The 23,726-nt window shown below is 38.8% G+C and overlaps 2 protein-coding genes and 1 long non-coding RNA gene across 4 annotated transcripts in view; 2 read left to right on the top strand and 1 right to left on the bottom strand.

Annotated features, from left to right (window-relative positions):
• Positions 1 to 3,585, top strand: part of LOC144305483 (uncharacterized) — a 33,843-nt gene extending 30,258 nt beyond the window's left edge. The window contains exon 3 of the long non-coding RNA XR_013372484.1: positions 2,715 to 3,585. This is a non-coding gene — a long non-coding RNA (uncharacterized LOC144305483). The remainder of the gene's footprint in view (positions 1 to 2,714) is intronic.
• Positions 1 to 21,341, bottom strand: part of IQCB1 (IQ motif containing B1) — a 65,807-nt gene extending 44,466 nt beyond the window's left edge. Inside the window, exons 1-7 of one of the 2 annotated variants that reach the window (XM_077884326.1) lie at positions 21,187 to 21,341; positions 20,652 to 20,732; positions 17,666 to 17,777; positions 17,069 to 17,231; positions 14,727 to 14,856; positions 4,734 to 4,827; positions 22 to 121 (exon numbers count right to left, since the gene is read on the bottom strand). In XM_077884326.1, the coding sequence (XP_077740452.1) occupies positions 22 to 121; positions 4,734 to 4,827; positions 14,727 to 14,856; positions 17,069 to 17,231; positions 17,666 to 17,765 (587 nt within the window). In that variant the 5' untranslated portion in view covers positions 17,766 to 17,777; positions 20,652 to 20,732; positions 21,187 to 21,341. Of the gene's footprint in view, positions 1 to 21; positions 122 to 4,733; positions 4,828 to 14,726; positions 14,857 to 17,068; positions 17,232 to 17,665; positions 17,778 to 20,651; positions 20,733 to 20,879; positions 21,012 to 21,186 lie in introns of those variants that run through there. The other variant, XM_077884327.1, reaches the window with a different exon arrangement.
• A 77-nt stretch (positions 21,342 to 21,418) lies between these two features.
• The window catches only part of EAF2 (ELL associated factor 2), a 34,001-nt gene continuing 31,693 nt past the window's right edge, over positions 21,419 to 23,726 (top strand). The window contains exon 1 of the mRNA XM_077884328.1: positions 21,419 to 21,634. Coding sequence (XP_077740454.1) covers positions 21,529 to 21,634 — 106 coding nt within the window. The 5' untranslated portion in view covers positions 21,419 to 21,528. The remainder of the gene's footprint in view (positions 21,635 to 23,726) is intronic.

Below are 23,726 nucleotides of genomic sequence, written 5' to 3'. Positions count from 1 at the left end.
TACTTTGTAAAATCAAATCACCTGTTGATCTGTAGTATGTTCTGTAGCATAGTCATGACTGTAGATCCTATTTGAACATTGTCAGTTTGCAGTAAGTGCAAGAAATGATCACTTTGTAGTACTAAAAGAAGAGAAAAATAAATTTAAGGATTCTATGATACAGTTGGGATTCATTTGTCCTTTCAAAACCAAATCCAAGTATTACCATTTCTACTAACACTCCTGCTTTTGTATACTTTACAATAAAGATTTTAAGACGAGTGGTTTTTAAGTTACCATAAAAAAGTCATTCCATTTTACGAAAAATGTAAATAGAAAACATCCACAAATACTAAGCTAAGACTCTGTTATCTCTCATTAAATTAGAAACAAAATAAAACAAATCCTAAATTTGAATTTCTTTCTAGCTATAAATTTCAGTGAATAAAATGAAATTTCTCTTAAAGAAGAGACGATATGAAGGAATGAAAATGATATATATGACTGCAAACAGTGGCTTACATCCTTAAAACATTGGATTATTTTACATACTGTACCATGTCTTCTAATATTTTATCTTAAATCATAATGAAATTATTACTTGCAAAAAAACATTTGTTTTTTATTTGTTTATAATTTTTAGGCCCTGAGCAGCCAATTATAAAGATCTGACATTAGATGTTTATGCAAGTTACTTAACCTCTCAGAACACTTATATCTTCATCTATAAAGCTAGAATAGCTCTCTCAGACTACTGCAGAATGTCCTAGAACAGGGTAGGTTTCCACTAAATGTCAGTTTCTTGTTCCTTCTCCATTAACTGATCAGAATTTTAATTAAAGTGGGATCAAGTGTGCAGGCAAGGCACACCTGTGAGTACTATTGTAGCTTCCATGAAACAACTTTACTCTTTTCCTCTCCTGAGAGAACATATTTGATTTCTTTCACATATTAATTACTGTTCTTCTATTTATAGAGTCCAATACTTCAATATTTTACTAAACATCACTTTTTAAACATTTAACAACTGCAAGAAAAGTCAATTCCACTACTATTAAATATTTCTATGGCTTCTTATTTCTTTACTCCAATAATAAAAAAATTCTTTTGGATAAGTGTATGATTTCATTTTTGTCTACTTATAGATGTTTTATTAACTCCTTTTAACTGAATTCACTGAACTCATGTAGTATGTAGTATATGATCTTTTTCTATATTGGAAAAAATTATACTAAAATAATTTATTAAACAGTCATTCCATTTTATTTTTACAATGTTTGTATTGTTATACAATTTATTTTTGGAGTCCCTACTGTTTTTTTTTAAGTGTAGTTGTTTCATTGAGTGTCAAATAACTATACAGTCCCAGAAATAAAAACTGATACTTTTGCCCATTTAAATTTTTTATAATGAAAACTTTAAACCTACCAGAGAGAATAATATCATGACTCTGCATGTACCAGTCATTCAACCTTAACAATGATCAACTTATGGCCAATCTTATTTCACCTGGCCCATCTACTTTTAGCCTCCCATTTTCTTTTGAAGCAAATCTAAGATATCAAATTATTTTATCCACAAGTATTTCAATACATACTCCCAAAAGATTTCAATTATTAATAAATAAAACATAACTATTATCTAAACTATATAATCATAATTCCTTAATTTCATCAAATATTCCACCAATGCTCCAACTTCCAATTGTTTTGTGTTTGTGTTTAAGTCTGTTTATTTTTATTTATTATTATTTTTAAAGATTTTATTTATCTACTCATGACAGAGAGAGAGAGAGAGAGAGAGAGGCAGAGACACAGGTAGAGGGAGAAGCAGGCTTCATGTAGGGAGCCCGAAGCGGGACTTGATCCTGGATCTCCAGGATCACACCCGGGGGCCAAAGGTGGCACTAAACGGCTGGGCCCCTGGGGCTGCCCTTTAAGTCTGTTTAAATCAAGCTCCAAATAAGATCCACACATTGCGTACATTATACATTGTAATTGGTTATCTTTCAAATTTCTTTTATTTATTTATTATTTTTAAAATTTTTTTAAAGATTTCATTTATATATTCATGAGAGACAGAGAGAGAGAGAGGTAGAGACATAGGCAGAGAGAGGCAGGCTCCATGCAGGGAGCCCGATGTGGAACTCCATCCTGGGACTACAGACCATGCCCTGGGCTGAAGGCAGGCACTAAACCACTGAGCCATCCAGGGATCCCCCTCAAATTTTTTAATCCATGGACTCCTCCTCTACTTTTTTTTTTCCTTACAATTTATTTGTTGACAAAATTGTCAATTGTCCTATGAGCCTCCCACTATCTAGTTTTGCTAATTGCATTCCTGGGTGGTAATATAATGTTTCTTTGACCTTCTATAAATTGATCATTGGAGCTGGGGGCCAAAATGATTCAGGTTTGAATTTTTGACATCTACATTTCATATGTGAGGTTATGATGAGCCATTAAGTAGTACTTCTGAAATTTTGACAGTGATGGATGATTAATTCCTTTTTTTTTTTTTTTTAATTTTTATTTATTTATGATAGTCACAGAGAGAGAGAGAGAGAGGCAGAGACATAGGCAGAGGGAGAAGCAGGCTCCATGCACCGGGAGCCCGACGTGGGATTCGATCCCGGGTCTCCAGGATCGCGCCCTGGGCCAAAGGCAGGCGCTAAACCGCTGCGCCACCCAGGGATCCCGGATGATTAATTCCTAAATTTGTTCTTTCATTAATAGTTGGACAATGGTGATATTCTATCCTACCTTTTTCACCTACAAGTTGGAATTCTTCTATAAAAAGGAATTTCTCCTCATCAATACATAAGAAAAGGCAAGATAAATACTGGATTCTTCATTTACCAGTTTTCAAAATGAACTGGCTCCCTATAATGGTAATTTTTAATAGTCTCACTATATCTGATGTGTTTCAATCCTCAGTAGTTATTATCCTTATTAGAAACCTCTTTACTCGGCTCCCGAGTGCTTTTCACAGAATGCCAAATAAACTTTGACTGCATTCTTTCTATCTACTATTCAAAATATTTCAGGTTTACCTTGCATATTTTGTATCCCAGACATAGCCATTTCTTCAAAAAGCTAATTCTTTTTAGAGAAAGGTTTATTGGAGACCCCAATTTTGTATCCATTTACTTTTGTATATGAATTTCACAAGCATTTAGTTTTAAAACATTGATATTTTTAAAAAAGATTTTATCTATTTGAGAGAGAGAGCATGCATGCACAGAAGCAGAGGGAGCAGCATGCAGAGTGAGAGGGAGAAGCAGACAGCCAGATGTGGGCTTGATCCCAGGATCCTGGGATCATGATCTGAGCCAAAGGCAGACGCTTAACCAATTGAGCCACCCAGGAGTCCCATTATTGATATTTTAAATCTACAGATTGACCTGAGGAATACTGTCACTTTTATTATAGTTATTATTTTTTAAAAAAGTATTCAGGTACCCTCGCTCCTGTTGTCTCTTTTTTTACTAGGTCTTTTGCATTCCACTATAGTATAACTAAATATATTTTTGGTAAAAGTTGTTTAAATTGGGAACTTGGTAATAATATTTGTTTAATATTGGGAAACTAATAGGTAATGCCGTAAAAGAAAAGGAAGTGTCTAAGTATTAAAAGAGAGAGAGAAAAGAGAGAGGGATTATTCTTTGGGGAATCACAGGACCTGGTTTCTGCATCTACTTAGCTTCAAATGGATATAATTACCAATTAGTTATACTAATTGAAAGTTGTTGCCTTTGGAAAATGGGAAATGAAGTGAGGTACAGGGGTCAGGGATTGTGTTTTTAATAATCCTTATAGAAATATTTGATTCTTTATGTGCATTCATAATTCTGAGAAAAATATTAAGTTAAAATTAAAAATTCAATTACTTTCTAAAAAAAGTCAATGTTCTTATATAATTATATTTATCTTAGATTGACTCTTTCAAGAAGATACAAATGTTGCCACAATTATCAATATAGATTACTTTCCCAGTCTTAAGACTGTGAAAAACATAATGTAAAACATTATGTAAAACTAACACATATTTATATTTCTCAATATAATGTAGAAATACCCTATAAAAGAACTTTTAAATTCAGTAAAAATGTCAATACATAAAAGCTTACTCTTACATGAACAGTTAGGCTGTGAATTAAATCATATCTACTCTGTATATAATAAGGATTTTTCTCACAGTAAATCTAAAACACAGGCATAATCTTTGGAACTTAGAAAACTTTTTCCCCTAAATTGTTAAAATTATCATTAATCCTTAACTTGGATTTGCTAAATAGATAAAACTAAGAAGAAAATTATATTTAAGCAATGTTCTCCTTAATAGTCCCATTGTCAACATTGGCTATTTAAAGCTGGAATGTCCAAATGGGCTTTTATTTTTGTGTGTGGAGTTATTTCAGGGTAGTTTCATTTAACTGTGGTTATCTGTATAGTTAATGATGTATTTATTTTTAAAGACAAAAATCAACTTAGCAAGTACTTTACAATTATCAGTTATCTTTTTTAAAAAATATTTTATTTATTTATTTGTGTGAGAGAGAGAGCACGCATGAGCACAAGCAGGGAGAGAAGTAGAGGGCCTGAGAGAAGCAGGCAACTTGCTGAGTGGGGAGTCCAACACAGGTTTTGATCCCAGGACCCCAGGATCATGACCTGAGCCGAAGGCAGACGCTTAACCAACTGAGCCACCCAGGTGCCCCTATTATCAGTTACCATAAAAATCTTTTCTCTTACCATTTTGGATGAGTTGAACATGGCCTCCTAAGAGCCAGAAGAGAGAATCGGTCACAATTTGGAACGAGTGTAGTAATTCATCTTTTTCTTCACCCTTAATACACACATAAACCCAATTTACTTTTCTGTAATTGCTTTATTTAAAAAAAAAAAAAAAAAGAAGGGAAACTTCTCTCTGGAGAGTCTGAGGACCTGGTTCCTCATCTTACTTAGTTATTCATGATCTTATAGCCTTTAGTTTTTCAATTTATAAAACTTGTGTTACAGTCTAGTAATACCTACTCTACTTACTAAAGAAATGGTTGTTACCCAGAGGTGAAATGAGACAACATGGTTTAAGAACTACAAGTTGATATACTAGGATTTCTCAACATTGGCTATGCATCAAAATCACTGTGGAGCTTTTTTTTTCTTTTCCTTTTTTAACAATATACCCAGGTACAGGCTTTAACCCAAACATACTGAATTTGAATCTCTATAGTCAAAGCCGGACATCTGTATTTTTACAAAGTTGGGTAGGTGATTTGGTTATGCAGTCAGGTTGAAAATCACTGCTCAATGCAAATGTGTCAGCATGGAAAGCATTATTATTAGTGCATTTCAGTTGTAGCTTCTAACCTATGACTCCATGAGAGCAGAGACCATATTACTTAGCTCTCCACTAAACATTCAATGTCTGAAACAGTTCTGACATCATAAATGTTCAATCTGTATTTACTCAACAAATAAGTGACAATTATTTTCTACTTCTTCCTTTCTGGAAAGTAGGGTGAGAAATTATTCTAGATTAGAATATGTGTCACAGTGGCAAATAAGAAGCAGATTTCATTAATAATTCTGTCATTTGCTGGCCATGTAACTTCAGTGGAAAGTTGTAAAAAGGCCACTAATTTTATCCATGTCTTACATGTTTGTACTAGCACAAAACTAACGATGACAGCATTATGATTGCATTGATTATTCTTTGTAATAATACAAGTATTTTCTTCCTGTTATTTTAGCACAGGGTTAGATAGGTGCTTACACAGACATATGCTAACTTAAATACAACAATCAAAAAATTCAAAAAACAAAAAAGAAAGAAATGTCACATTACTAAATGTCCTTTAGTCCCAGAAAGTGCCTTTGCCAGCTTCACCAAAAGACACAGCAGAAAGAGCATGGTAATTGTCACTGTTGTCAATCTCAGAAGATAATGTTGGGCTCCTAGACTTCCTATTTTCCTTAAAAAAATCCATTAGATAATGCCACCCATAAATTCATGGTTTTTAAGACTGATTAAGAAAACTTATCCTTAAATCATTTCAAAATTTTTGGATAGATTATTTTTCTTATGGCATATAAGAATGTAAATATACACATGTGTACCTATATATGCATATATATGTATGTGTGTGTATTATTTTAACCTGTCTGCATCACCATGTGACCTACTATCCATATGCTAGCTAATTAAATTTTTTTTTTTGATTGGGAAACACCTAGGTAGATATAACTAGTAAGTTCTCTTGTAATCTCCAACCCTATTTTAATTTTATCTTGTGGTAAGGTGGCCCTCAGCCCTCTTCTGTAGGTGGTTTACCCCCTTTGATGTATTACTAAAAAAGTTTTTTTTTTTTTTTTTTTAAGATTTTATTTGTTTACTCATGAGAGACACAGAGAGAGAGAGAGAGAGAGGCAGAGACACAGGCAGAGGGAGAAGCAGGCTGAATGCAGGGAGCCTGATGTGGGACTCGATTTTGGCACTCCAGGATCATACCCTGAGCCGAAGGCAGACGCTCAACCACTGAGCCACCCAGGCGTCCCCTAAAGAAGTTTTTAGTCTCTATACAAATAACATAATAAAGAATAGGAAGATATTATGAAAAGTATCAATGACTATATAAGTGAAAAGAATGTAATTACTATTGCTCCTTATGTTCAATACAAGTACTCTGAAGAAAATATAAAGCTGTCTTAATAGTCTGAGCTATTCATGAGATAGAAATCATTTTACAAAGGAGGAAACTGAGGTATGGTGAAATCAAGTAATCTGCCTAAGATTAGTTTGTGGCATAGCCAGGAAGAGAAATGAAGTCTCACACAAATTCCCATAGTTTGTGGCACTTTAATTAACTTGAATTAATTAAATCTAGCAAATATGCAAAATTTATTTAATGCTAACATCCCTCAAAACGCCAATGGAGATGCTGGAAGAATTTGTGACCTATTACATAGAAAGCATATACTCTAAGTTTAATTCTCTGCCAATAATACTTCATATACTCAAATCACTATCTTATCCATGTTATATGTCTCATTCAATTTCACTCATAATTTTTTAACTGGTTGGGTTTTTTTAATTAAAAATACATGTCTTAGGTTTTCTATAAGGAATATCTAAATATCCTGTCTATTAGCCTAGGCATTAAGTACAAGACTGTGTCTATTCATTATATACTTAAAATACTCTAAATGGAATTTAATATCCTATGATGACTTAGTTATTTCTCTTCATAATTCACAAAGTTGTGAATTGGCTCAATCTTTAATATAGCGGTAGGCCCAAATGTATTCATAGCCAAGAACTACTACAAGATAAGAGTTTCAGCCTTGTAAACTTATGATTCCAATAGATACTATAACCGGATTGACCTGACATTCACAGAACAACAAATGCAGAGTTCACATTCAAGTATACAGGCAGTCCTTGCTTTTTGCATGGTACCCTGTTAAATGAAACTTGTGCATATCAAAATCTTTACATGGTTCTGATATGCATGAGATTCAATTAAGATGGCACAGTGCAAAGCAAGGACTTACAATGAAACATTCACCAAGATAAAAGGGCCATAAAACAAGTCTGGATTGAAATGATAAAGTATGTTATCTGACCACAGGAAAATTAAGGTAGAAACTGGTAACAATAAAATATCAAGAAAATTCACTCTTATGTGGAATTTAAGAAACAAAATAAACCAGCATAGAGGAAAAAAGAAAGGTAAACCAAAAAACAGACTCTTAACTACAGAGCACAAAATGATGGTTACCAGAGGGGAGGTTGTTAGGGGGATGGGTTAAATTCGTAATGGAGACTAAGGAATGCACTTGTGATGAGCAACAGGTACTGTATGGAACTGTGGAATTACTAAATTGTACACCTGAAAGTAATATTACACTGCATGTTAACTAGCTGGAATTCAAATAAAAACAAAATATTTCTCAAATATTTGGAAATTAAGCAACATACTTGTAAGTAACCCATGGGTTAAAAAAAAAAAAATACATATAGCATTTAGCATAACTGATCCAAGAAATACTTGTTGGATTGAACAAGCCCTATGCTTAGGTTGAAATATTTCAACTATAGAAAGTCTGAAGAAATAAATAACCTTTATTGTTCTTTGCCACTGAAGCTATTAGAAAAGTGCTAGGCCACAGAACAATACTTTCCTCTACTGCTAATTTAAGTAGAAGATGTTTTTGGAAGATGCTATGGAAATAAATGTCTATGGGTGCTGTGCTGTTCAACATTACGCAGAAGGCAGATCCTTCAAAAAGTCATACAGAATGCATTAGCCAGCAGTTTAAAATTTCACATATAGAGATTACTTTTTGTTGTAATTTTTAAATGTTTGAATCTACTATGCTAATTGTACTTTCAGGCAAATACTGCACATGTGAACATCTCAAGAATTTTGGCTATTAAAACACTAAATAGGAAGAGTAGGAAGATGGCGGAAGAGTGGGAAGATGGCGGAAGAGTAGGGTCCCCAAGTCACCTGTCCCCACCAAATTACCTAGATAACTTTCAAATCATCCTGAAAACCTATGGCTTGAGATTTAAAGAGAGAAGAGCTGGAATGCTACAGTGAGAAGAGTTAGCGCTTCTATCAAGGTAGGAAGACGGGGCTGGGGGGGGAACAAAAGGCATCCAAGGGGGAGGGGCCCCGTGAGGAGCTGGGCTAAGGCCCATCGGCAAGTGCCCCAAGGACAGGAAAGCCCCGACCCCAGAGAAGCAGGAGCTTCACCAATCTTCCCAGACTCGCAGGGAGTTGGAGCAGGATCTCAAGAGGGGCAGGGATGCCCTCAGGCTCCGGGGAGAGCGCGCCACACCTCGCGTCGGAGCTCCCTAAAGGGCTGCAGCGTGCATCCAGCTGGACCCTGGGAGCAGCTCGGAGGCGGCTTGGGCAGAGGCTCCGCTCAGAGGGGGCTGCGCGGGAGACAGCACAATTCCAACAGCGTAGGCCGGTAGCCCAGGGCGCCGGGGATACAGCCCAAGATCCGCACCCCCCACCCCCGGAGCATCCAAGCCCCTGTGGACTGAGAGCTCCGGTAGCTACTGCGGGAGCTGACTCCAGGGCTGGAGAGCTGGCCACCACAGTTGTTGTTCCTCCTGGGGCCTCACAGGATAAACAACCCCCACAGAGCTTCATAGTGGCCTCACAGGATAAACAGGTTAAACAACTTTCACTGAGCCCTGCACCAGGCAGGTGGCTCAGCAGCTGCCCCAAGTGCTCACACCTGAGAATCAGCACAGCAGGCCCCTCCCACAGAAGACCAGCTACACGGACAGGGGAAAAATAAACTATTGACCAAGCAGCACTGGAAAGTTCCAGGAGAAGTCAAGGGATTTACAGTATATAGAATCAGAGGATACTCCCCCTGTTTTTTGTTTTCTGTTTGCTTCCCCCCCTTTTTTCCTTTTCTTCTCTTTTTTCCTTCTTTTTTTTTTCTTTTTCTTTTCTTTCTCTTCTCTCTGTTTCTCCCTTTCCCAATACAACTTGTTTTTGGCCACTCTGCACTGAGCAAAATGACTAGAAGGAAAAACTCACCTCAAAAGAAAGAATCAGAAACAGTCCTGTCTCCCACAGAGTTACAAAATTTGGATTACAATTCAATGTCAGAAAGCCAATTCAGAAGCACAATTATAAAGCTACTGGTGGCTCTAAAAAAAGCATAAAGGACTCAAGAGACTTCATGACTGCAGAATTTAGATCTAATCAAGCAGAAATTAAAAATCAATTAAATGAGATGCAATCCAAACTAGACTTCCTAACGACAAGGATTAATGAGGTAGAAGAACAAGTGAGTGACACAGACAAGTTGATGACAAACAGGGAAACTGAGGAAAAAGAGGAAAACAAAAGATCATGAGGATAGATTAAGGGAAATAAATGACAGCCCCAGGAAGAAAAATCTATGTTTAATTGCGGTTCCTGAGGGCGCCAAAAGGGACAGAGGTCCAGAATATGTATTTGAAAAATCATAGCTGAAAACTTTCCTAATCTGGGAAGGAAAACAGGCATTCAGATCCAGGAAATAGAGAGATCCCCCCTAAAATCAATAAAAACCGCTCAACACCTCAACATTTAATAGTGAGGCTTGCAAATTCCAAAGATAAAGAGAAGATCCTTAAAGCAGCAAGAGACAAGAAATCTCTAACTTTTATGGGGAGAAATATTAGATTAACAGCAGACCTCTCCACAGAGACCTGGCGGCCAGAAAGGGCTGGCAGGATATATTCAGGGTCCTAAATGAGAAGAACATGCAGCCAAGAATACTTTATCTAGCAAGACTCTCATTCAGAATAGGAGGAGAGATAAAGAGCTTCCAAGATAGGCAGAAACTGAAAGAATATGTGACCACCAAACCAGTTCTCCAAGAAATATTAAGAGGGACTCTGTAATAGGAAGAGGAAGCCCAAGGGAACAATCCACAAAAACAGGGACTGAATAGGTATCATGACACTAAATTCATATCTTTCAATAGTAACTCTGAACATGAACGGGTTTAATGACCCCATCAAAAGGCGCAGGGTTTCAGACTGGATAAAAAAGCAGGACCCATCTATTTACTGTCTACAAGAGACTCATTTTAGACCTAAGGACACCTACAGCTTGAAAATAAAAGGTTGGAGAACCATTACCATTCAAATGGTCCTCAAAAGAAAGCAGGGGTAGCCATCCTTATATCAGATAAACTAAAGTTTATCCCGAAGACTGTAGTGAGAGATGAAGAGGGACACTATATTATACTTAAAGGATCTATCCAACAAGAGGACTTAACAATCCTCAATATATATGCCGCGAATGCAGGAGCTGCCAAGTATATCAATCAATTAATAACCAAAGTTAAGACATACTTAGATAATAATACATATACTTGGGGACTTCAATGTACCACTTTCTACAATTGACAGGTCTTCTAAGCACAACATCTCCAAAGAAACAAGAGCTTTATTTATTTTTTTTTAATTTTTTTTAAATTTATTTATGATAGTCACACACAGAGAAAGAGAAGCAGAGACACAGGTAGAGGGAGAAGCAGGCTCCATGCACCGGGAGCCCAACGTGGGACTCAATCCCGGGTCTCCAGGATCGTGCCCTGGGCCAAAGGCAGGTGCCAAACCGCTGCGCCACCCAGGGATCCCTAAACAAGAGCTTTAAATGATACACTGGACCAGATGGATTTCACAGATATTTACAAAACTTTACATCCAAACGCAACTGAATACACATTCTTCTCAAGTGCACATGGAACTTTCTCCAGAATAGACCACATACTGGGTCACAAATCAGGGCTTAACCCAAACCAAAAGACTGGGATTGTCCTCTACGTATTTTCAGACCATAATGCTTTGAAATTAGAACTAAATCACAAGAAGAAGTTTAGAAGGATTTCAAACATGTGGAGATTAAGGACCATCCTGCTAAAAGATCAAAGGGTCAACCAGGAAATTAGAGAAGAACTAAAAAGATTCATGGAAACTAATGAGAATGAAGATACAACCATTCAAAATCTTTGGGATACAGCAAAAGCAGTCCTGAGGGGGAAATACATCGCAATACAAGCATCCATCCAAAAACTGGAAAGAACTCAAATACAAAAGCTAACCTTACACCTAAAGGAGCTAGAGGAAAAACAGCAAATAGATCCTACACCCAGCAGAAGAAGAGAGTTAATAAAGATTCGAGCAGAACTCAACAAAATAGAGACCAGAAGAACTGTGGAACAGATCAACAAAACCAGGAGTTGGTTCTTGGAAAGAATTAATAACATAGATAAACCATTACCCAGCCTTATTAAAAACAAAAGAGAAAAGACTCCAATTAATAAAATCATGAATGAGAAAGGAGAGATCACTACCAACACCAAGGAAATGCAAAAGATTTAAAAAACATATTATGAGCAGCTATACGCCAATAAACTAGGCAATCTTGAAGAAATGGATGCATTTCTGGAAAACCACAAACTACCAAAACTGGAACAGGAATAAATAGAAAACTTGAACAAGCCGATAACCAGGGAGGAAATTGAAGCAGTCATCAAAAACCTCCCAAAACACAAAAGTCCAGGGCCAGATGGCTTCCCAAGGAATTCTATCAAACGTTTAAAGAAGAAACCATACCTATTCTACTAAAGCTATTCCAAAAGATAGAAAGGGATGGAACACTTCCAAACTCGTTCTATGAGGCTAGCATCACCTTAATTCCAAAACCAGACAAAGACCCCACCAAAAAGGAGAATTATAGACCAATATCCCTGATGAACACAGATGCAAAAATTCTCAACAGGATACTAGCCAGTACAATCCAACAATACATTAAGATTATTCACCATGACCAAATGGGATTTATTCCCAGGATATTCAGCTGGTAGAACCAGCTGGTTCAACACTCGTAAAGCAATCAACCTGATAGATCATATCAGCAAGAGAAAAACCAAGAACCATATGATCCTCTCAATAGATGCAGAGAAAGCATTTGACAAAATAGAGCATCCATTCCTGATCAAAACTCTTCAGAGTATAGGGATAGAGGGAACATTCCTCAACATCTTAAAAGCCATCTACAAAAAGCTCACGGCAAATATCGTTCTCAATGGGGAAACACTGGGAGCCTTTCCCCTAAGATCAGGAACAAGACAGGGATGTCCACTCTCACCACTGCTATTCAACATAGTACTGGAAGTCCTAGCCTCAGCAATCAGACAACAAAAAGGCATTAAAGGCATTCAAATTGGCAAAGAAGTCGTCAAACTCTCCCTCTTCGCCGATGACATGATACTCTACATAGAAAACCCAAAAGCCTCCACCCCAAGATTGCTAGAACTCATACAGCAATTTGGCAGTGTGGCAGGATACAAAATCAATGCCCAGAAGTCAGTGGCATTTCTATACACTAACAATGAGACTGAAGAAAGAGAAATTAAGGAGTCAATCCCATTTACAATTGCACCCAAAAGCATAAGATACCTAGGAATAATCCTAACCAAAGAAGTAAAGGATCTATACCCTAAAAACTATAGAACGTTTCTGAAAGAAATTGAGGAAGACACAAAGAGATGGAAAAATATTCCATGCTCATGGATTGGAAGAATTAATATTGTGAAAATGTCAATGTTACTCAGGGCAATTTACATGTTTAATGCAATCCCTATCAAAATACCATGGACTTTCTTCAGAGAGTGGATTTGTGTGGAACCAGAAAAGACCTGGAATAGCCAGGGGAATATTAAAAAAAAAATCATAGCTGGGGGCATCACAATGCCAGATTTCAGGTTGTACTACAAAGCTGTGATCATCACAAAGCTGTGTACTGGCACAAAAACAGACACATAGATCAATGGAATAGAATAGAGAATACAGAAGGGCACCCTCAACTTTATGGTCAACTAATATTTTACAAAGAAGGAAAGACTATCCACTGGAAAAAAGTCTTTTCAATAAATGATGCTGGGAAAATTGGACATCCTCATGCTGAAGAATGAAACTGGACCAGTCTCTTACACCATACACAAAAATAAACTCAAAATGGATGAAAGATCTTAATGTGAGACAAGGCTCTATCGAAATCCTAGAGGAGAACACAGGCAACACCCTTTTTGAACTTGGCCACAGCAACTTCTTGCAAGATACATCCATGAAGGCAAGAGAAACAAAAGTAAAATGAACTATTGGGACTTCATCAAGATAAGAAGCTTTCGCACAGCAAAAGAAACAGTCAACAAAACTAAAAGACAACCTACAGAATGGGAGAAGATATTTGCAAATGACGTATCAGATAAAGGACTAGTATCCAAGATCTATAAAGAAGTTATTAAACTCAACAGCAAAGAAACAAACAATCCAATTATGAAATGACTAGAGACATGAACAGAAATTTCAGAGAAAGACATACACATGGCCAACAAGCACATGAGAAAATGCTCCGCATCACTTGTCATCAGGCAAATACAAATCAAAACCACAATGAGATCCCACCTCACACCAGTGAGAATGGGGAAAATTAACAAGGCAGGAAACAACAAATGTTGGAGAGGATGTGGAGAAAGGGGAACCCTCTTGCGCTGTTGGTGGGAATGGGAACTTGTGCAGCCACTCTGGACAACTGTGTGGAGGTTCCTCAAAGAGTTAAAAATAGATCTGCCCTACCACCCAGCAATTGCACTGTTGGGGATTTGCCCCAAAGATACAGATGCAGTGAAACGCCAGGACACCTGCACCTAGATGTTTATAGAAGCAATGTCCACAATAGCCAAACTGTGGAAGGAACCTTGGTGTCCATCCAAATATGAATGGATAAAGAAGCTGTGATATATGTATACAATGGAATATTACTCAGGCATTAGAAACAACAAACACCCACCATTCGCTTCAACATGGATGGAACTGGAGGGTATTATGCTGAGTGAAATGAGTCAATCGGAGGACAAACATTATATGGTCTCATTCATTTGGGGAATATAAAAAATAGTGAAAGGGAATAAAGGGGAAAGGAGAAAAAATGAGTGGGAAATATCAGAAAGGGAGACAAAACATGAGAGACTCCTAACTCTGGGAAACAAAGAAGGGATGGTAGAAAAGGAGGTGGGAGGGGGGTGGGGGTGACTGGGTGACGGGCACTGAGGGGGGCACTTGATGGGATGAGCACTGGGTGTTATTCTACATGTTGGCCAATTGAACACCAATAAAAAATAAATAAATAAAAAACACTAAATAAATACATATACCTTAGCTGAATTGATGAAACATGTTTGCAATCGTCTCCCCAAAACCAGAAAATTTTCTGCAGCTGATGGGAGTAATTCATTGTAAAATTCCTCTGCATCTTCTCCTGGCTCCAAGCCCACACAGCAGTGGCTGAAATAAGAGCACAAGTCTGTGACTCAGTTTGTGTTAATTATAAATTTCAATTAGATGTCAGAGCTTCTCCAGACAACATTGTGTGAGAATTTTTAGTTATCGCTTTTGTTGCCAACTCAAAAAAGAACTTCTGCTGAAAAATTAACATTACAACTTTCTAGAAAAGTAAGTGATGTGGACTTTGCCTATACTTAGAGCCAGGACTCTTATGTCCTAAAAACCTACTTGCCAATCTTTTTTTTTTTTTTTTTAAGATTTTATTTATTTATTCATAAGAATACACAGAGAGGAGAGAGAGAGAGAGAGAGAGAGAGAGAGGCAGAGACACAAGCAGAAGGAGAAGCAGGCTCTATGCAGGGAGCCCGACGCGGGACTTGATCCTGGTCTCCAGGATCAGGCCCTGGGCTGAAGGCGGTGCTAAACCACTGAGCCACCCAGGCTGCCCGCTACTTGTCAATCTTTTGGAAAACAAAATACACTTGACTCACAATAAAGAGAAATGAGGCAAGTTTTCAGTGAATGAAAAGCATTCACTTTAAAAGCAATATAATACCTTGGGAGTCTAATTCATGAAAATTATTTGTGCTAATTGCTAAAAAATACCTTGGGTAGGATTAGTCTGCAAGGGACTGATTAAGAGATCAAACACTCTAATACCAATTCTACTCTCCAACAGATCTAAGAAGTCTACAAAATATCTGACTACATATTCCTTATAGCAGAAGAGTAAACAGTAAAAATCTAACTCTATTAGGAACACTGTCATCTACATTAAAGGAGAAAGTCATTTAGAGAAATGAGTCCTTTGAAACTGCACATAAAAGTCACTCCCTGGATATAAAATGGGTATATTCAAACCCCTCGATAATAAAATGTATTTGTGTAGACTAAAACTAACAAGAGTCCCCCCAACCCAAGAATGATCTCTAATGAGTAAATATTGCTGTCAGAGGCTATTCAACATAAGTGAAGACACTGATAATCAAAAGTGATTACATAGGAGTATGCTAAAAACTGGCTAATGCTCAATGTATTTATTTTTTATTTTTTTATTTTTATTTTATTTTTTATTTTTTTTGCACATCAGTCCTAAAGTTAATGGACAAATGCTCACATATGTCAATTCCTCTCATTTTTTTTAAAGATTTTATTTATTCATGAGAGACACACAGAGGCAGAAACATAGGCAAGGGAGAAGCAGGCTTCCTGTGGGGAGCCCGATGCAGGATTCAATCCCAGCATCCTGGGATCATGACCTGAGCCAAAGGCAAATGCTCAACCACTAAGCCACCCAGGTGCCCTGTCAGTTTCTCTTCTTACTTTGGTTCCAAAAGTTAATTATTCAAGAGTATCTATTTTGATTGTGAACATTAATAAATGAAAAGTATGTTTTTGTAGATTCAGAAACATGGGGATTTCCTAAGACTCGGGTTCCACCCCAGAGAGCCTTTCTCAATAAATATTTTCATAAGCTAACATATCTAATCAAAACAAAGGCTTTATTTACTTAAGAAAATAATCTTTAAAAAGTATATAAAAAAAGAACATTATATACACTTGTTAATTATTTTTTCTAACTATACACCTTGAACCTGGCCTTTATGTAGTAGTAACAAATTAGGAACAGCAGCTGTGAAAGGTAAGATCCAATTAATAATGCATACTTTTAGTTACTTAATTAGGAGTAGCTTAGGCACTGTGAACAACTGGTTTATTTTTTGCCTCTTTTAAAAACAAACAATTTTGGTATTTTCTCTCAATTTCTAGCATGGCAGTAGGTCAGTAAATGCTGCTTTTGAATTTTATCGACAGAATTTGGGCTACTTAATGAAATATACAATTGAGATAACTAAATCAATTCATCTCATCTCTACTGTAAGTTTTTCCAGTATAGAGCCAGTGCCTTAGTATCTTCATTTCTTCATATAGTCTTTAGTCAATAAAAAGTCTGTTAGGTTCTTGAAACTGAGTGGTGAGCAAAAGACATGATCACCGTCTTTCTAGGACTTATGCAGCAAAATTTTAGATGGTGAAATACTAACAAATATAGTTACAAACAATAATATATGGTATGAAGGTAAAGTACAACAACCTACCACACAGAAAGTTGCCAGTGCTATTAATCAGAAGAATAAAAAGAAGCAAATGGCAAATAAGAATCTACTACTATATCCCTCAAGAACAAATGGACTTATTGCTTCATTTTTACCTTAATATCTGTGTAAGTTGGGATATTGTAGTCCAACCTCCCTGGATTCGAGAACAATCTTGACTGAGCACCAAAAGGCAATACTGAATGAGGTCATAACAATATATATCTTGTTTGATTTTCTTCAACTCTGAGCTTCCTAAAGGTGTGTTGTTTATTATTTCTAAGGGAAAAGGAAATAAATATACTTATTTTTGCTCAATAAATCCAAGAGCTTTATGTATTTTATAGTCTGAATAACAACCAAAAATATTTTTAAAAGGAAAAAAAAGTTACTGCTTTGTCACAATGCTAAAATTTCTCTGAACAAATTAGAAACCAATGCCAAAACTATATCCATGATAGAATTATTTTGTTAAACAATGTTAGCCAATCACAAAAAGATTTTCTTAGTTTTTTTTTTTTTTTTAAGATTTATTTATTTATTTATTTGGGGCAGGGGGAGCAGAGAGAGAGACAGAAAGTCTTAAGCAGATTATGTGCTGAGTCAGCCCAACACAGGGCTTGATCTCACAGTCCTGAGACCACGACCTGAGTCAAAATCAAGAGTCAAATGTTTAACTGAATGCACCCTCAGGTGCTCCAAGATTCTCTTACCTTTTAACTTCAATAGTATAACAGGGACATTTTGCTCAGGACTTTTTGCAACTTCAGCAGCTAGAGATAAGATCCTTGGGTCTGTACCTGTTGGCTTCATTTCTTACATCACCTATATTTTGACAGACAGAAAGGTAAAGGTCAAACAGCCCTAAAATATTTGCTCCCTAAATAATGTTTGAAAAAGTTTCAATACAAATAAAACTTTAGCTTTGCTTGCTTTGAGAAGTAAAAGGTAGATTTTTCAATTTCTTCCTTATAGTAGATTCTGGTTTTTCTAACTAGAATACTTTTAAAAGAGCTAGAAACTCCTATAACTTACTGTGACAGCTACGGTACATATTATCTATTGTGCACCAAGAGTCAGGAAGTACTAGGTGCTCCACATTCACTCTCTCTGATCTGCACAATAATCCAGGGATATAAACTGCTTTCTTTTATCATAAAAGAGACACTGGATGCAGAAAAGAGCTAACATAGACCCGAGACAAGATTGGCCCTGCTGGTGCCTAGGAACTTGGATTTCAGAGGGTTTCCATGATTCCCGAGTCAGAGTGGCTCACTGTGCCCAAAGTGTGTGAAAACAATGTGGTTTATGCAGAATGTCTGTTTCCTTCCAGAAATTTGGAATTCTGGTACTAGGTAGTAGAGGATACCTACATGATCATATTTCAATAAATACCTCTGTCACTGAATCTCCAGTGAGCTTCTCTGGTAGACAATACTTCAAACTGTCACAACTCATTATAGAAGAATTAAGTGTGTCAAATGTGAATTCATGGGGAGAAGATTCCTGGAAGTTTACACCAGTTTTCCTTGGGATTTTGCCTCATTTGCCTTTTCTCTGTGTTGATTTTGCTTTGTATCCTTTCACTGTAGTAAATCATAGCCATGGGACTCTTAGGTGGCTCGGCGGTTGAGCGGTCTGCCTTTGGTTTCAGGGCATGATCCTGGAGTCCGGAGATCGGGTCCCACATCGGGCCCCCGCAGGAGTCTACTTCTTCCTCTGCCTGTCTCTCTGCCTCTCTCTCTCTCATGAATAAATAAATAAATCTTGAAAAAAATCATAGTTATGAATCTGATTATATCTTAAGAACTGTGAGCCTTCCCAATGAATCACTGAACCTGGCGTTGGTCTTGTTGTGTGTTCATCTCCAACACACAACTTGGAAATGAGATGTTAATTATAACATAAATAGAAGCTTGTCTATAAACAGAAGAGTATATAAAATCCATTATTTTAAAGTCAAAAAACGCATCCCAATTTTATTTGCTAAAACTTTTCTGTATGAAAAAGTTTAATATATGTTATACAAATGTATGTTGAAAGAAGGGATAAATGCACAAACTTTGGGCATTTCAAAGCTTAATTTCTTGACTCTCTGCTTTCTTCCTTATTACAATATGGAAACCTCAGATTTCTAATTAGTAGTCTTTTTTAAGTAAAATAGGCTTAAAACACAGCTCTTGCCCTCTGGTTAACATACTAAAACACCCGTGAAACATTATCATCATCACCAAACACATGCGTAGGGCACAATGTTGGATGCATGGGTCACAAGAATTTTATATGGGACCAAAGTCCCTGATATTCATGTTCTGTTTGGGAAAGAAAAAAGTATACATGCACATATATACATATATGTGATATAAAATAATTATATAAACTACTTTAAGTGCCAAATAGATAACACAAATGATAAGAAAACAGACCGCATAGTCAGAAAACTGGGCTTCTCTGAATCAGTTTTCTTATCTGTAAACAAATTAGCAATTCCTACTTTCTAGAATAACTAAAGGTTTTGAAAAGAAAGTAGAAACCAAGGATGGTTCTAAAATGTTACCAGAGGGACGCCTGCGTAGCTCAGAGGTTGAGCCTCTGCCTTTGGCTCAGGGCGTGATCCTGGGGTCCCGGGATCGGGTCCCAGGACCGGCTCCCTGCATGAAGCCTGCTTCTCCCTCTGCCTGTGTCCCTGCCTGTCTCTCTGTGTCACTCATGAATAAATAAATAAAATCTTCAAGAAATAAAAAATAAAATAAAAAAATGTTGTCGGACAGTAGGGTTACACATCAATAATGGTAACCATTTGAAGAGCTTTTCCTGTGTGCTGTGAATGGTTTTAAATCCTTTCATGTATTAATTCACTTAACCCTCTCAACAACTCTAAGGAGTAAACACTATTATCCACCCCCCACCCCCCAATTTTAACGATGAGCATACTTTAGTTGGCATGAAGTCACACTGTAAAGTATGAAGCTGCGGTTCAAATACAAAAATTCTGGCTCCAGGGGCAGCCCAGGGGGCCCAGTGGGTTAGCCCCGGAAGGCCGGGGGTGTGATCCTGGGGTCCTGGGATCGAGTCCCATGTCGGGCTCCCTGCATGCAGCCTGCTTCTCCCTCTGCCTGCGTCTCTGCCTCTGTGTCTCATGAATAAATAAATAAAATCTTAAAAAAAAAAAAATTTGAAAAGGGGAGAAATCCCTGTGTGGCTCAGCAGTTTAGTGCCTGCCTTCAGCCCAGGGCATGATCCTGGAGACCCGGGGTCGAGTCCCACGTCAGGATCCCTGCGTGAAGCCTGCTTCTCTCCCTCTGCCTCTCTCTCTCTCTCTCCCTCTCTCATGGGTAAATAAATAAAATCTTAAAAAAAAAAAAAATTCTGGCTCCAGCACCTGAGCGCTTAATTACAACACTACACAGCCTTCCTAAGTCCTTTCAAGAGTAAAACTGAGACAAGCAGACAGATTGAGGAGCCCTAGTCACCTACTCGCCCAGAAAAATAAATCTGCAAATTTGGCTACGGTACAGGTCAAGTAAGGGAGCAGAGCGTAATTACACACTTACCCTGAAAAGCCACCACCCGTTCCGGCAACCGTCTGTAAACTTTCTCCTCACACAACCCTTCCCTCCTCATCTTTATCCTGACACTCATGAACTTTTGACAGAAAAAAAAAAAGGCAATTATTTTTCAATTATTAATGCTATTTACCCTGTTGTCACAGCACGAGCTGGGGCCTGAGGCTTGGGGAAGTCGTCTTCCTGGGCCTGCCGTTACTGCCTCCAAAGATCCCTGGGAAGGAAATAAATAAAAGGCTACTTGATGCAACGTGGCTGCCGCTGATCCTAAACGCCGCCGCAGTTCCTAACTCCGAATCTTTTTTTTTTTTTTTTTTCCCTTCTCCTTCCTCCCCGTCCCCGGTCGGGACCCTCACAGCACCGGGGTCTTTCTCTGAACAGGAGGCGATCCCGAGGTAACGGCGTCGCCGCCGGTGAGGTCCCAGGTCCCAGGTCCGAGGCTCCGAGGCAGCGAGCTCCTTCGCTCCGGATTCTCCACCTGCTCCGGCGCCACCAGGCCGCGGGCAACACGCACCGCGGGCCCCCGCTCCCGCCCCTCCCCGGGCCTCAGTTTCCACCACAGATCTCCACAGAAACGGGGCAGACTCTCCCGTTGGGAGCTCCCCGGTGCCGGGACGCTGGGCCCAGGCCTCCCTCTCGCTCCCCGGCCGCCGCCCCGGCCGGCTTACCTCAGCCTCTCTCGGCGTTCCCCCGCCGCAGCTCCCGACTCCCACCACGCACCTCCGCCGCGCGGCCTCCCCGGGACGCCGTGCGTCGCGACGCGGGAAAGGTACCCGGAGGCGGGAGCGGGATCCTGGAGCGGGATCCTGGAGCGGGGCGGGGCGCCCTTCCGGGCAGCCAATCAGCACTCGAGGGGCGCCGGGGGGCGGGGCGGGGGAGGGCGCGCGCGTCCGGCGGGGGGCGGAGTCTGCAGGCCGCCCTGGCGGCCGCAGGTGCAGCTGTTCCGGGACCAGGTGGCGGCTGGAAGCGAGCGCAGGTGGCCGCGGCGAAGCTGCAGCCGGAGAGTCAAGATGAATGCAGCAGCGGGACCGGCGTCCAGGGACCGGCGCGAGCGGGTTCTCAAGTTAGGCGAGAGTTTTGAGAAGCATCCGCGCTGCGCCTTCCACACCGTACGCTGTGAGTGAGGACGGTCCCCGGGAGGAAGGGGGGACTCTGGCCGTGTGGGGAAGTGGAGGCACAAACCTCTCCGGAGTCGTGTTGCCACAGACACCCCCCCCCTTGCTCTGCTGGGAAATGGGGTGCCCGGCGCTATCCGCTGCCCTGCCTGGAGTCCCGGGCGGTTCGTGGAAGGAGCCGGAGTTGAGCAGCTGTGCGTAAACCCTGTGCAGACAGATTCCAGGGGATCGGGAAGCAGAGAGGGAAACTTTGCGGAGCTGTCCCGGGGTGCTGCCGATGAACGCGCAAATAGTAAGGTGACAGCTGGAAGGGCGCAAAGGACCCACCTTTGTGGAGGGGGGGAGCCAATGCCCTGAGGCTGATAGGGAAATATTCCCTCCGCAGTTCACTTTTACTGTCTCTGGCTGATGAGAGGTCTTGTTTAGTCTTTTCCTTGGGTAGATATTCTTTTTCTTTCTTTCTTTTTTTCGGGGGGCGGGGGTAGATATTCTGAACCATCTCAGTAAACTGCATCTCTTTTGAACCTTTGATTTCATTCAATGATCAGAAACTGATTATCATAAGTACTGGAGGGTGTGTTATTCGTTTTTTTGTTGTTGTTTGTTGTTTGTTTTCTTTTTAAAGAAAGGCATATTTTAAAAAATTAAAAAATAAAGATATTTACTTCCCTTTGTTTTCTCCTTTTGATTGTCCTCTGGAACTAATTTTGATCAATCACGCTCTGTTATGTTGTTGAGGTAGGAAAAGGAGCTCTTTTATTTTGACAGTTGGCTGGTATAGCTTACAGGAGGGAAAATATAGCATATTGTGACTTGGTATGTAAAACATTTCATTATTTGCATAGTAGCCCTCAGAATTACAGAGCGGAAAGGAAACTTTGAGATCTTTGAACCATGACCTCTTATTTTTCTGTGGCAAAATTGTGAAGTAGGTCTTTTTTCACTTCCTTTCCCTAGCTGTGTTCCTCCTCAGTGTCTCATCATTCCACCTTTCCCTGTCGTCTTGTCCTTAGACTGTCCAGAGATCTTTTTTTTTTTTAAGATTTTATTTATTTATTCATGAGAGACACACAGAGAGAGAGGCAGAGACACAGGCAGAGGGAGAAGCAGGCTCCATGCAGGGAGCCCAACATGGGACTGGATCCCGGGGCTCCAGGATCAGCTCTGGGCCAAAGGCGGTGCTAAACCACTGAGCCACCTGGGCTGCCCTGTCCAGAGATCTTCATGGCTTTTACTCTGAACTTTTCCAAGTGCCAAATACCCAATTACAACTCAACATTCTCCAAAAATTTAGTTAAGTTGTAGATAATCTAATTATAGTAACTCAGAGTAAAGGTATAAAGACCAATAAATAGGTTTAACTCTCCACGTATGTATTTGCATTTTACAAAAGCGTCCTTTGTTTTTTCTTTTTCTTTTCTTTCTTTTCTTTCTTTCTCTTTTTTTTTTTTTTTTTTTGATGACTCTGAGATCAAGACCAGAGCTGAGATATGCCCAACCCACTGAGCCATCAGGCACTCCATCCTTAGTGTTTTTCTTCTTTGCCATACTCTGTCCTCCAACGTTAACCACGGTGAGACAGCTAGTACTGACTATGCAGTTTCCTTCCTTTCTTTCTTTCTTTCTTTCTTTCTTTCTTTCTTTCTTTCTTTCTTTCTTTCTTTCCTTATTTATTTATTTATTTATTATTTTAGTTTCCCTCCTTTAGTCCCATTTTCCAAAAGTGTTATATAGCTTTTACCTGGTTTCTCCATGCCTTTCTCACAAAGAGTATCTTCTCTCCTCTTCTTTCTCAGATTTGCAGTGGCCTTTTAGTAATTTTTGAAATCATAAGGTTTAAAAGTATAAAAATTTGCTCATTTGTTTGTTATATTTTCATATAACTTGGGTATATATTCTTTTTAAGGGTATGAACCCCAAATGAAGAAAAACAAAAATAGCCTTTGAAAAGCTTTTTGCAGGTGCTTCAAAGCTTTTCCTTCATAAAAGTTCTCAACATGCTGGAATTATGCCTTTAGAGATCAAAAATCAGTTGATCTACCTATAAGAATAAAAGCAAACAAAACCAAAAATAGACAAAACAACCATAGGAA

The sequence above is a fragment of the Canis aureus genome, chromosome 35, assembly GCF_053574225.1.
Source record: "Canis aureus isolate CA01 chromosome 35, VMU_Caureus_v.1.0, whole genome shotgun sequence".
In the NCBI taxonomy this organism is placed as follows: Eukaryota; Metazoa; Chordata; class Mammalia; order Carnivora; family Canidae; genus Canis; species Canis aureus.
The sequence above is the reverse complement of the archived record's forward strand: the minus strand, read 5'-3'. Positions and strand labels throughout refer to the sequence as shown.